At 36.7% G+C, this 14,491-nt stretch overlaps 1 protein-coding gene across 1 annotated transcript in view; it reads left to right on the top strand.

Moving 5' to 3' along the window:
• GOLGA4 (golgin A4) overlaps positions 1-14,491 on the top strand; it is a 66,069-nt gene that overhangs the window by 13,702 nt on the left and 37,876 nt on the right. Inside the window, exons 3-10 of the mRNA XM_067291290.1 lie at positions 699-797; positions 4,209-4,274; positions 5,385-5,699; positions 7,277-7,324; positions 7,776-7,832; positions 11,084-11,182; positions 11,644-11,782; positions 13,537-13,724. Of these exons, the coding sequence (XP_067147391.1) occupies positions 699-797; positions 4,209-4,274; positions 5,385-5,699; positions 7,277-7,324; positions 7,776-7,832; positions 11,084-11,182; positions 11,644-11,782; positions 13,537-13,724 (1,011 nt within the window). The remainder of the gene's footprint in view (positions 1-698; positions 798-4,208; positions 4,275-5,384; positions 5,700-7,276; positions 7,325-7,775; positions 7,833-11,083; positions 11,183-11,643; positions 11,783-13,536; positions 13,725-14,491) is intronic.

Below are 14,491 nucleotides of genomic sequence, written 5' to 3'. Positions count from 1 at the left end.
ATTACATTACCTTGCATATATATATCCCATTTGAATTCTGATTCAAATTTGTTTTTCTTTTCATGTTTTTAATTTCTAGGAATTAAAGTCTCTTTTCCTAAAGTGATTTGATAAAATGATTAGTTCAACTTGGGGTGGTGTTATAAAATAATAATCTGTTAGTAATTGAAAAATTTTGTAAGGAATAAATTTCTTATTTTGTATGAAGTTAGAATTCTAGTGTTTAAGAACATCAGAAGAGGAAGATAAATATCCCAAAGCATACACTTTATATTGCTTATTGTGTAATTGAAATACTGATAGAATTTTTAGAATAACAAGTTTTTCCATGCATAACTTTTGGGAGCTATGAAGGCTCTCTGGTATGTGAAAATAAGTCATCTACAGATGTTCAAAAAAAATCAGTGTCAGTGCCTGAAACACTTGCTTATCCTGGACTAATCTAGGATACATATTTTTTAAATTACATGTTTTGTTTCCTCCAAATGATCAAAAACTACATTTTAGCTGTTCAGAAATGAATGATCTAATGCATATTTTCTGGTTATGTCTTGGCTTTATCAGTGTTTGTGGTTTCATAAACTGCTGTATCTTTTTACAGGCTTTTTAATTGTGTGGAGAAATTGAGTAAAGCTGTGGTTTCTTTACCTTACTACTTGTTTGATTTTCGTTTTCCTACTTTTTGCATTGAATGACAGCTGTTAGCCGGGATGATAGCAGAACCCGCTTTTCTCTCTGAGTATACTATCTTTGCTTTGGATCCCACCAAACAACCCAAGCCACAGAGTGACAGTGTGGTGAGTCCTCCAACCCCTCTTAGCGACGCTTTTAGCAGGGGGAGGAGAGTACTGTACTAGAAGGCAAATCTAGTGTTGCTTGTGGCTTATTCTCACAGAGGCATCTTAACTACCCTGTTGCTAACCCTGCACTAAATCTCGTGGAGGTAGTACCTGATAGCTCCTGGCTGGTGTGCAGTATGATGTGAATTTATCGTAACATTAAAAAAAAATTAACACACTTTCTGTTATACAGGAAACCGTACTCTGCCCAACTTGCAAATAGATGTTGCACGAGTTTGTAAGTTTGTTGCTTAGAATTTATTAATACTGTTGAAAGTCTTCATTTTTATGTATGTCTGTATGTATTTCAAGATAAATGAATATGATAAACACTGAGACTGTTTCTTTATCTAAAAATTACGTGCTTTTTGCTGCGTACAGTGAAAGCCTCACAATGGTGTTTACCAGTAATGGTAGCAGAAAATTTTTCTTATGTAGACACTGAAATTTGCCTACTTCTAGGCGGCTGTTATCATGAGGGTAAATATTCCTTGTTCAAAATTATTTGATTTTGTATTAAATATATATTTCTTTGCCTGGGAACGTTGTTTGCACAAAATACAACTGGAGAAGAGCCCAAGGGGAAAGGAGAAGGAGCAGGCACAACAAGGAGGGCTGGCTGCCGATTCGAGTCAGCTCCGCACCGTGTGTGCGTGCAAAGCCGTATGCTTTCAGCGGTTCCCGCCGAACTGGGATGGATCCTTCACGTGCCTCGAAGGTGTAGCATTCCTGAGCGCATTGTGATTGGAAACACAGTGGTTTATTTAGAGTCTCAGGTCATCCTCGTACTTCATTATTGCTTTGCTTTTCCAAGTTGGCGCATGCTTTCTTGCTATCCCACAGAGGCTGAAAATGACAGGTCACTGAAAGCTGTTAAGAGGATGAAAGAGAGATAAGGAAGCAGACATAGCACAACACACCATGGTGTACTGGGCTTGTCTCTGTCAAGCTAAGCAAGACTGGACTGGAACAGTGCTTAAAAAAGTGGTCTGAGGAAATCTTCAAATGTGCCAAAGAATGAAGTGTATCTAGTATGCATTTACCTTTGAGCACAGGTTCAGTTCTAGCTCAGTCACGATGCTCTCAAGATTGGTCGTTCTGATGAGGAGGAAAGCGGACCTTCAGATTGCGTTGAAAGGGGTAGTTGTGAAACACAGGCTTTTATCGCTTTCTCAGTAGTTAAATGGTGTTCCAGGTCCAGTGATTACTACTTAGTTTCACTTCAGATGTAATTAAGTTTTTCCTGCACTTACAGCTGTGAACAATTGCATGCTGTTTTTCACTATACTGCAGAATATCTCTTATACAGTTGAATTTTGAAAAGTCTATTTCTGTGAATGTTCAAATCTTGCCTTTACATTCTCTTAGTTCACACTTTAGTGACTGGAAACACTGACTTGCATATTTATATATAGGATTGCATACACAGCAAATGATTATAATGTCATAGAATTATATAGGAGTTATAAGAGTTATAGTTAATTTGTTACTGATGTGTATTAATAAGATGGAACCTGTGAAACTTTTTTTCCTCTGAACTGCGCTCTTGTGCTAAGAATGGGAGGGGAGAGGGGAGGGAGAAAACAGTGATCATAAAAGTTTAGGAGGAGGGATGATTATGTTACTTAGGAAACGTAGCTAAACTAAAGATGAAGGAGGCTGAATGTTTAATCAACACATAAACACATATGAATAAATTTACTTAGTATTTTAGCTGTGTGTGTGCAAGGGATGTATAATCCAAGGGAGTAGGTACCATAGAGAACTGGCTGGAATTGTGGTTTTTTTTGGTATAGATGAAGTTAGTAAAAACTCTTCACTAACTAAGCTGTTTGGGTTTTGTTACATGAAGAAACACAGTTCAAATATTCTTAGATGGAGAGTTTTTTTGTAACGAATGTTAAAAGAAAAGGAAGAAAATGCATGCTAAACTGTTCTTCCACAATTTACTCACAGTCTTGAAATACCTGGGAGGGAGGGAGGAAGAAAGAGCAGTAAAATATATTTAAAAGGAGACATTTAAACTTCCACTTTTTAGGCACATGAATGTATTTATACCTTTGAGAAATATGTGATAAGATATATTAGTTCCTATTTCAGGAATAGGGAAGTAAGAAAGCACAAGTGTCACTAAAGTGCCTTAATATATTCCAGTTAAAACTGAGCTCTAGTTTATGCATCTTAATAACAAAAAGCATCCTTTTTTATTAAAGATTGTAGATATAGCTCTGTTCTGATATATTTATCATGTACATTTTATGGATTAGCAGAAGAAAGACTTAGGTTGGTTTCCAGAAAGCATGACATAACTGTACTGATTTTAAAAGTTTCAAAATGCCAGCCAATGCTCTGTGATTCTGGTTTCACTAAAGTCCAACATCTCTTAGGGCTTATGGAAGGCTAGGGCTTTAAAGCTCTTCAAAGCCTTATAAATTCATACTTACACATAGCAACTTCCATTCATGCTCCCCTTTCACTTTATGGACACTAGAATATGACCCTTTGCCCTAGGAACACAGTGAATTAAAGTTACAGGAACTAGATAACATGCGATGATCCAGTTTTCATATAAAAGATTACCAGTTTATTTTTTTTTATGGTTTATGCCAATAGCAAATATAATCCAGTGTATAGGTTCTAGCATGTTTTACTACTTCAGTTTGACCTGGTTTAAACACAAGAAAACTAGCTGGGTTTATACCAATTAGGGAGCATCTGAACACATGACAGGAAAAAGTGGGATAGACAGACTAGGGACAGAAATGTCTGAACTATATAACACTAGTAAAAGTAATACTTCATTGTTTTCTGAGTTTTTTTGTTTGGGAGTGCAGAGGAATGTGTGTGTCAAGTTTTGCACAGCATGTATCTTCCAAAAGTCTAATTTCTTACTGTGCTTGTTTTGAGTTCTAAAGAACCTGTTACTAGTGCTTTTTTCCAGATAGTTTTTTTTTTCCTTCCAAGTGCACTTAAATAAAAGAAGATATTGTGATTTCACTGTTTTTTATGCGGGCTATAAGCAACGCTGGTCCTCAGTTAGACTTTTCCTGCTATCATTTTGTCTTTTTTGGTGGTTCTTTGATTTGTGAATAAATAATCATGACGAATAATCTGACTGAAGGTGTCAGCACTTGCAGATGTCTCATATTGTACTAATCCGTGCACATAGAGCTGCTTTGTAGTTCTGTATATTGCCGTCTGGTTTTGAATTTAACAAACTAGCTCGTTTGCATGAAATAAATCTTAATAAAAAATTAAAAGAAAATACTAAAAACACAGACAAGCAAAAAAGCACAGATGCTGTTTGTAGAGATCAATGAAGCTGTCCTTACAGTCTCTTCTTGCTAATGTTTGTTTTTCCTCCTGTAGAACTTACCTAAACAGCCAGTTACCCCATCTACAGAAAACAATGGAAGTGAATCAGCCTCCCCGCAGGTACGTGTGTGTGTATCTCACTGCCATGTTGTCTCTGTATTAATTTAGCTTTACGTGTGTGTAATACCGTTAGCTGGTATTAAGTGCTGTTAGTGATATGTGGAGCTTTTTTTGTAGGGGCCGATTAGCAGGATCTGCTGGCATGGTGGAGGTGGCTAGCCCTGTGCTGAAGTGCCACTGATACCTCGTGCTGGCTACGTCCATGAGATAAAGAAGGCTAACCTTGCTTTCACAAAGTAGAGGGCATATTGCATGGCTAGAAAGTTAATTTCCAGCTGAAGGAAAAAAATGGATAGGTTTGAAAGAATTTGTCATCAGTGATAAATAAACGTGGAGGTCATTAATACATGTTTCAGAACTAGTTTAAGTTGCAGGACTGATAATAGCAACTATTCCTGGCATGCGCCTAGTGTTGCAACATTTGATTATATTGGTAATATCATGTAGTAGTGCTTTAAAGTCACTTCTGTGATACCTGTAGTATACAGTACCATAGTAAAGAAACTTCTGTTTTAGAACAAGTACTTTAATTGCATAAATCAATAACTGCATTTTTTGCGAAAATAGTAAAGCCATTTAAAATACAAAGAGAAAAGGACCATTTGAAATAGGATGCTAGAACTAGGCATTGAACAAGGACTTTTACAATAAATTTGTTCTCACAGTCATAGGAAAATATTTTTGTATCTTTGAGATAAATACAATTTTCTGTTTAATACATCAGGAAGTGAGTCACTTTTTTTTTTTAATTTGGGTCAACACTACATGCAGCTAGTAGTTTTCTTTTTTAGCTGTGTATTCTTTGCTTTTTAATGGAGCTACATGGAAATATATTATTTAAAAAGTATAAGTCAGAGCTGTAGTTTATTAAATTCAGTTGCTGTCTGAAATTTTCCAACATCTGGTAGTTGCAAGCGTGTTTTTTTTGAACAGAAAGATGATTCATCTAATGGAGTGGTAGCTATGTGGTGTCATGCGTATGCTGCCATGTTATGTGACCGTGGTTCTTTTGCCCAGGTTGGGTCTCTGTTTCCTTGGCTTTAGTTCATCTGTCTGCCTGATTTCTTAAAATACAGTGCAAAAGTAATAAATTCCTTTGTTTTTTTGCAGTCGAGCGACACTCAGTCTTTCGCCCAGAGACTTCAGCTCCGGATTCCTTCAATGGAGTCTTTGTTTCGAAGCCCGGTAAAAGAGTCCCTGTTCCGCTCTTCTTCTAAAGAGTCCCTGGTACGAACTTCTTCAAGGGATTCATTGAATCAGCTGGACTTTGACGCAGTTGGTCCCACCTTTGATCCACTTTCTGACCTTGAAAGCGAAACGGAAGAGTCTCTGGGCAGTATGGACAGCCTCAGCAAAGAGCAGTTGTTGCAGCGGTTGCGCAGGCTGGAATGCAGTTTGGGCAACTACAGAGGAAAATACTCGGAGGTAGGCAATACTGACTTAACTGAATGGAGAAAAGCAATTGAGGCCAACAGATGTTGCGGTAGTGGATAATCTTTTTGTTTTCCTATCTATTAGAACAAATGGATCAACATAGAGCTAACAGGAAAGTTTAATTGTTGTAAGTCTAGGTAATGTTGGCCTAGATTTCTGCTGATAAAGTATAGAAATATTTTTCTTCTCTTTGTAAATAATCCCATGTTGTCAGCAATGTAATTAATTAATTAACAGTTACTTTGTGAGAGCAGTTTCCTCGGCCTGTGAAGCTTACCGCTGAAATCCTGTCCCAAGTGGTAGAGTTCAGTACAGGATTGAGCATGACTTGTAGTCACATGGCAGTAACTTCTACTTCGCTTCTGAAACCTGTTCTTGAAGTCTTCCATTTGTCTTGTCTTGCATTTAATTCGGGAGTGCAGTTGCCCATCTTTCATCATATTGTAGCTAGTGTCATCGTTCGTGTAATAGACTTTTTTAAAAAGTCTGTGTAAACAGTGTTCCTTAAGTGAAGGTTCTTCAATGTTGTATTTTTTTTTTAATACAGTCTGAGAAAGTCTTAATTTTTTCTCACAGAAACTGATTGAGAGTTTCTTTAATTCTTTAGATGTGGTTTGAAAAAACTGGCTTGTTGGAGCTTGGGAGAAAGATACAATAAGAATTTAAGATTGAAAATTTTTTCTCTGAAAGTAGAATACAAAGTTGACAGCTCAATAATACAGTGAGCAAAGGAAAACATTCATAGTTTTTGTTTCCTTTTAAGTGCAAAATAAGTATGACTTTGACATTAGGAGCAGCTTTGAATTCTGAAAAATTTGTTTCTAAATCATGTTTTGAAATATCTTTTGATTTAGAAGTTTTGGAGTTCGGGTTTGTTTTCTTTCAATTTTCCAGCAATTTGAAAAGGGTATATTCTTGTTCCAAGTTGCAATTATGCCAGTTCAGCTTTGGACAGCTTAGGCAATTGTGATCATATTTTTAATTAAACTAAATTGTGCAGTTACTCATGAAGTCCTTTTGTCAGGTTACAATGAGAAATATTGTTCGCTTTCCGTCTGTCTTTGTCTGCTGGGTATATGCAAAGCACATGAAATGAGAACATTCAGTATTATACTAACCCTTTTTGCTAGAGTTGTAAGCGTATTTTTTAATGCATTCTCATTTTAAAATTAACTTTAAGCTCTCTGGGGCATGTACCCTTATGAATCTACACACATTTTGGCTAGCTGTCTGGAATATAACCTTCTGATATAATCATTTTTTGACCTGTATTGAAGCATGGTTGTTCTTAGAGGTGTTTCCAGTAAAGGGAAAACTGTTAGTCTGAATGCTGAGTAACCTAATTGTTTTGGCATGTAGGCTTTAATTATTTTTTCTAACACACTGGAAGTATTTTTATAAATGGAAAAGCAAATATTACACAAGAGAATTGCTTATGTATGTTTCTATCAGAAGAGCTTGCTCAAGTGAAGAGTTTGAAAATACAGACACCAATATAACTAAACAAATTATTTTGACAGCTATAAGTGGATGCATTATCATCATTATACTTGATTTCTGTATTTTAGCTAGTGTCTGCTTATCAAGTTATCCAGCGAGAGAAAAAAAAGCTACAGGTAAGCATTCATTCATTCTCTGTTATCCAAATGTTTTTCTGAATCCTAAAATGCATGGTGAATATACAGATTTAATTTTCAATATATATTTTGTGTATATATTTATATAATGTGTGTGTATAATATAAATATAGTGTGTGTGTGTGCATGTGTATGTATTTATATGTATAAACAAAACAAACCAAAAAAACAGAAGACTCTTTAGCTGGGTCTAATATTCGTCTGTCCCAATAACTACTGCTTTTGTATTGCATCCACTGAATTCAGGTGATAGTGCAGTGCCACAGTTGGCAATTTGTGATAGCACTTATATATCCAGTTTGACTTGAAAGAGAGATGCAAATCATAAATTCTTGTGCTAAAAAAGTTCTTTGTGAACTTATTTATACTTTATTTTTAAAGTTGTATTTAATACACATATATATAAACATGTTTATTCTTCCTTTTTCAGGGCATTCTGAGTCAAAGCCAGGATAAAGCACTCCGCAGAATTGGAGAATTGAGAGAGGTAACTCCATTTATTTGTTGAATACCTTACACCACACATAGAATGAGGATTTTCTCTGTTTAACTTTTGATTTTTTTTGTTCGCTTTGTAGAATACTTTCCATAGCACAGCAGAGGGGTTTTTTTGCCAATTTTTGTCATTTGTTTATATCAGGTTGTTTCTCTTGCATATTTCTCGTTCAGCAGCTGCTGTCATAATCTAAGACAGAGCAGTTCATAGTATCGACTGAACTGCTTTTTTGTTCATTGTAGTGTAGGTAGAACTATATGTGGTTCTTGCAGGGATGTTGACTCCAGCAGTGGATGTGGATGTGTGATTTGTTTCTCTTTTAGTACTGTGAAATACTAATATTAGGCAAATACAAATAATAAGCACTTTTAGAAAAGATTTTACCATGGCTATCAAGTTCACTTTTTTTTTTTAGGGTAAAAGTAATTTTTCAAATAAACATTACAGTTTAGATGAGAATGAGTAAATTGTTTTAATGCATTTGCATAATAGTTTGATTTCAATCATGAAATCAGGTAAGTTGTGTTATGCTTATTCCTCTCCTGCGGTTACAATGAAGTTGAAAGGAGACGCTCTAATATATTTGGCCTGGGGCACCACTGCCGGGGCTCGCTCGCTCACCCACCTGCAGGGCACCGCTGCTCCTGTGCTTCCCCCCAGAGAGCCCGTGATATACAAAAAGGTTGCCCTCAAATGGCAGAGCGGTGGTCTTCACCCACGTGGGGTTTGATTCAGGTACGCCGGCTCCTAATTTTATGCCACGGGGTGGCGTGTTGGTTCAGATCCCAGCTGTTTCCTTCTCTGCCGGCTGAGAGCAGTTCGGAGCGCTGCTCTGCCCTGGGTGCTTTGCGTGGGCTGTAACTATGTCTTCAGCTAAACTAGCTGCCCACAGCCCCATGGAAGGGGAAAATGCATGGTATTAGTGTCAGAAGCAGCTTGCCCGTATGTTTTTCCAGCTAAGAGAGTCAAATATGAGAAACGTTCTTTAAGTCTAGAGCTGCATGCTCTAGCAGATGTAGTTTTCCACTCATTGGTATTTGGTAAAATTTGGAAGACGTATATATCCCAGAATTAAAACATTGTGGTAAGAAAAAAGGGTTGCCTTATGTACCCTTCCCCCCCATCCCCTTCTTCTTTAATAGCTTTTTGATATATATAATTACTGCTGTAACTCAAACTCATAACAGCATCTCCTGTTTGAAAATTCCTTTTACCATTAAGTAAAGACAAACATAGGAGATGATCTGAATTTCTGTTACAGTCAGTTTATGTCATAAAGAAAGACAGTTGAATATATTTTAGTATAAAAAATAAAGTTCTTTATAATAAATCCTGTAGATTTATAAGACTCTTATAAATTGAAGACCAAAATTTTTTTCTACTAATTAAAAACCTCAAAAAATAATTCCTTGTTCCTTTCAAAGCCCAAATATTATACTATTAAGTAAAACAGACTTAAAATGAAAAATAATTTACAAATAAAACTGAGAGGTTTTCATTGTGGAAGCTAAGGTGATTGAAAAGTGACCACTCACTGATTATTTCTTATCACAAGTTAATTTAGAAAACCCTTTTATTTGTCATACACTGTTTTTCCTATAAATGTTTTGAGTAAGTCCTCTCTTGTAAGAGAACTGTGTAAGCATGAACAGTTTTCCCTGGGGATCAGTTGACAAGGTGAAGTAGTCCCTAGAAATGACCGTTTCCTTTGCTTCCCTCTGTTTTCTCCCATTAAGAGCAATTCTTGAGCAACAGTCCGTGGTATTCTGCTTCTCAGACAAGGATCAGAACGGACTTTCAGATCCAAAGAGGAATATTTCAGTGTTTGTTTCAGCAAATCTCTTTGGCACTTGTTCTTGCCCTGAGCTTTTCTGCTTTGTCTTGAAGGTGTTGCTTCGAAAGCTCAGAAGCACAAGGAAGAAGCGCGATCAGCAGCTACTGAGAGCTGGGGCAATGCAGGGTTATAAAGCGAGTGTAGTTACTTGGGCCAAGAGAGAAATGGCTTTCTCAGGAGTTGCCTTGCAGTGGCATCTGGTCCCTGCGTGGCTGGGCACAGCAGCTCGCACTGCTGCTGTTCTTTGCAGGCGGCTGCCGTGCTCAGGGCTGATGTCAGGCAGGGCAGGTTCAGGTACAGCAGCTGGCGTTCCTCCATGAAGGTATAAGCAGTAAGACAGCACAAAAGTGAGATTCAGAGTTGAACGAGAGCAAAGCAGGAAGCAACCAGTGTCTCGTGTTTTGTCTCCTCTTTGCTCGCTCATCGTTTCTTTTGCTTTCTGTCATCTTTGCTGGGCTCACAGAACCCATGTTTACAGGTGGTGTTCGCCTTTATACAGGTGTCTTTGCAGAATAGCGGTCATGGAAGTATTAGCTGGAAAGATATATACAGATGAAGTAAATAAAAAATTTAAGATACAAATTCAGGAAATGACTTACAGTGGATGCATATGAAATGCATATGGTTTTGATTCAGTAAGTTGAATGTGAATTAATTTTATGAAATATATATATTGTTCTAATAGAACTGATTATTTAAAGAAAAAAAAACTTTAAAAGCATAGGAAATAAACAAAAGAAACCGCCCTAAAACAGTATTTTGTAAGATTACATAGCTATTGCTAACAATTTTAGGCTACATCTGCATCTTTCTAAGGGTGTTCAGCCAAATTAATGCCTTATCCCAGTCCACTAAGTAGGCAATGAGTAAAACCACATAGTTAAAGTTGTTTGACATCCTCTGTCCTTCTCATTTGACCTCACCTCCAAGAGGGAAAGACTACTTACTGTTGTCATAAACTGCATTCGTCATATTAGAATACTAGCATGTTGAATGAACGTAAGAGAAACTTACATCTCTGCTGCTTGTGTTGATTTAATCTGGGAGTTAAATGAATAATCTAGTTTCCAAAAGTGCAGTCTTCATCTCCCAAGGGAACTCTGTGTGTCTATAACTGTTTTCAGGAACAGGCCTGAAGTGATCCCTGCACAACCTTATTTTTGGGGAGGAAGAGTCCTTGATATTTTTATATGAAATTTAGACTTTTGCTGTTTTATTTCTGGTGTTAAAGTGATTCCTTATACTGTTGTGTGGAATGTTGTATAGTAAAAGCAATGTCCATTTTATGCAAGTATTCTGGGGCCACATTAAACTGCAGTGAGTTTTTTTATTATTATTTCGTAACACTTAAGTTTTCTAAATTTACTTTTTAGTTCTCATTTGAGGGAAATTTATTTATGATTCTCAGGAGCTCCAGATGGATCAACAAGCTAAGAAACATCTCCAGGAGGAATTTGATGCTTCCTTAGAAGAAAAGGATCAGCTTATTAGTGTCCTGCAAACTCAGGTAAGATATCTTACCCGAGAGATGTTCTTTAAAACTGCTCTTTCTAATAATTAGGAATTTATTGATAAGTTACGATTATTGAGAAATTAAGTGTATCTTTGTGGTAGTGAATACCTTTGTAAGATCTCACTCTTGTTAAATATACATTTTTTTTTTATTTGCAGCTGAATAGCTTTGTAATGTCTTTGTTATCAGGTACATAACATCTGTTTGAGCTAAAATTGCTTTGACAAAGTGTATGGGTTTGGCTTAATTGGTGCTTGTTTCTGCACTCATGATACTATTTTTATGTTAATTGAAAATGTAATTCTGATTTAAAAAAAAATGCTAGAATACTCGAGGAGATTTTTTCCTTTCTCTTCTTACTGATATCAATTTTATTAATTATCTCTAGTTTTGAAGATGAAAACATGATCTGCTTACAATCCTTGTGTTTGTAACAAAAAGAACATTTTGTTTAGGTATCGTTGCTGAAACAGAGGTTACAGAATGGCCAAATAGGTATTGAATTACCTGATCCAAATATCCAGTCTGAATCACAAGTTCAAAGTCCGACAAAAGAAATCAGTGCAGAAAGTATTATGGAACCAGGAAGCAATGGTAGGTATTGAGGCTTTTTCAAGAGATCTTGAATTGTAACTAAGTACAAGTAACTAAGACTCAAGCTGTTATAGCAATGATGTATTTTTCTAGAAGAAGACAATTTTTTCTGAAAACAGTGAGGTAGCTAAAAGTACAGGACAGCTCTTTAAGATGCTAAGTTTCCATAAGAGTTCAAATGTGGTACATCTTGCCTTCCTAAGACCTGTTAATAAGAACAATATTATTGTAAGTATTGCTGTTGCCAGTAGGGGGTTTTGCTGTCTCTGCTTAATATTATTAGGAGGTTCTGTCCCCAAGTAAGCCAGGAACTGTACCTTGACTTTTAGAGAGGTGACCAGTTGCCAGTGTGTTTCCTTTTTAGTTTTCCCAGGAAAAAATAAATACCATTATCAATTTAGAGATTCAAGCTACTGAATAATCCCTTAAGTGTTCCTCTAATCAGGAGATTGAATTGTGGTGCTCCCAGTATTGTTTAGATCTGATTACTAAGCAAGAGGTATTGCTGGTGTGTTATGGAAGCGTCATTCGTTGGTATCCTTTATGAAAGACAGGGTTCAGACTGAGGTGAACATGCATCTTGAAATGATCTTTGTTCAGCATCTGGCATGATATGAATTTTCAGTGTTTGGATAAGATATATGTTTAGGTCAAAGATTTGTCTTAGCGTGATGTCTTTAACAGTGCTTAGGAAAAAAATAAGAAATAGTATCAAGTTCCCAGGAATCAGAGTTCTAGATGTTTGCTATGCTAGAGTCTGCATCTGGACTATAGCATGCAAGAACTATGGTCATGAACTTAACCTCTGTGAATTTGTCTAATCCTGTTTTCATGACAGGTACTCTTACGGACTCCAGAGCATCAGGGTAAAACACACAGTAAAATATTACCCATATGCTAGTCATACAGAGCAGAGTGTAGCTCAGAGAGGCAATAAACTTGGCCTTTACCCTGCAATATGCAGTACTGCCAACTTGGATACTTTTGAATTATGTCATGCCCAGCCCTGGGAATACAGGAATCTGCTTGGTGCTTGAGAGACGTGATTTGTTTTGCTTTGCATTTTTTCCTGCTTGTGAATATTTTGTTAGTGGCAGCAGATGGGTTCATAAATCAGTATAACTTTCCAATTGCATAGAAAACTTTGTTGAATAATAGTTTGCTTTGCAGTTTGTATAATAATTGGGGTTTTGTAAGTTCTCTAACCTTTCAACAGTGCTTTTGTAATCAAAGTCCTTGTAGTCTTGAGCCTTAGGCTTTGTTTTCTGCCAGCTTCTGGTTTATCAGGCCTTTCAAGTTAGTTCTATGGATATTGTTTTTTAAATGAACATTTTAAAATATGAAATAATTTTTTAAATATTTGTGCTCAGTGAAGTCCCAAGGATTTTTGAAAAGCTGTCTGGAAAAAAGATTTTTTTTCTGATGAATTGGTTCATGGATGACTCGTGCTAACATGTTCAGCTTGGCACTTGCTGCAGCTAATGAATTAAACTACATTTTTTGGGCGATAAAGAACTGACGGAGAAAAATGGAAATTTATTTGGGGTGCAAGATTGTATTTGCTATTCTGTGTATGTATGTGCTTGTTTCTGGTTGAATCTGGAATGTGATTCTAGTAGTCAGTGGAAGTTTTGTGGACTTAAGGAGACTTCTTTAGAGGACTTTGAGTCACCCACATTCACATGGAGGGTATGACGGAGGATCTGCGTTTAGAAAAAGCTATGCATGTGGTAATGTTGGTATGTTGTCCGTAGAGGGTAATGAAGATTCTGTTAAAACACTGGAAGCTCTTAATCAGAGGGTGAAGCGCCAAGAGAACCTGCTGCAACGTTGTAAAGAGATGATTCGGTCGCACAAAGAGCGCTCTGCCCAGCTGACCAGCGAGAAAGAGGCGCTTCAAGAGCAGTTAGAAGAGAGACTTCAGGAACTAGAGAAAATGAAGGTATGGAAAACACCCTAACTTTTTAATGGGTAGCTACTAATACAGTGTAAGAATTCTGATATTTGCAGAATTTATTAATAGGATCCTTACACAATGTACAGACTGTCACAAGACACGGTGCTGCTCTTTGTTGGAGTTAAAGGTGTAAAAGCCATCTGGAATAAACTGATTGAGCAAGTACACAAAAAGTTGTAAAGAAGGGTAGGAAACCTTACTGTATGAATAACCTTCAAAATGGATATCAGAAATAAAGGAGATACAGGAAGTTGGGGGGCGGCAGGTAGGAAAAGGCCATCCTGGCACAGAAGACAGGAAGTAAAGAGTAAATAAGAAACCTGAAAAATGGAGCAGAGCTAAACCTTTAAGGCAGATAGTGAAAGAGGCATCAGTTATGTAAATAAATAGAAGACACAGAAGGACAGGAAAGTGAAGAATAGAGTGTAGTGAAGATAGGATAAAGATTAAAGAAAATGTAGGTGCAGTGCCAAAGCTAAATTAATATTTATCTCAGTTTTCTTTTCAAGGCCATTAATGGTGAGTGTGGAATAAAAGTAAGGTAGCTGACAGTACTGGAAATATGAAAGTGCATGAAAAATGTAGCTGTACTCATCTGTAGTTCTGGGGGTAAGATTCTCTTCTCTGTCTTGATCTCTGAGCACTAGCCTAGTTCAGAAGAGCTCAGGAAGACACAAGTATTTTAAGAATTTTTTCCACCCCAAGAACACTGATGAGCAGTTGCAATGTTGCATTGCTGAGATCCCCTTGTA

The sequence above is a fragment of the Apteryx mantelli genome, chromosome 2, assembly GCF_036417845.1.
Source record: "Apteryx mantelli isolate bAptMan1 chromosome 2, bAptMan1.hap1, whole genome shotgun sequence".
NCBI lineage: Eukaryota > Metazoa > Chordata > Aves > Apterygiformes > Apterygidae > Apteryx > Apteryx mantelli.
This window is presented reverse-complemented; position numbering and strand designations above follow the sequence as displayed.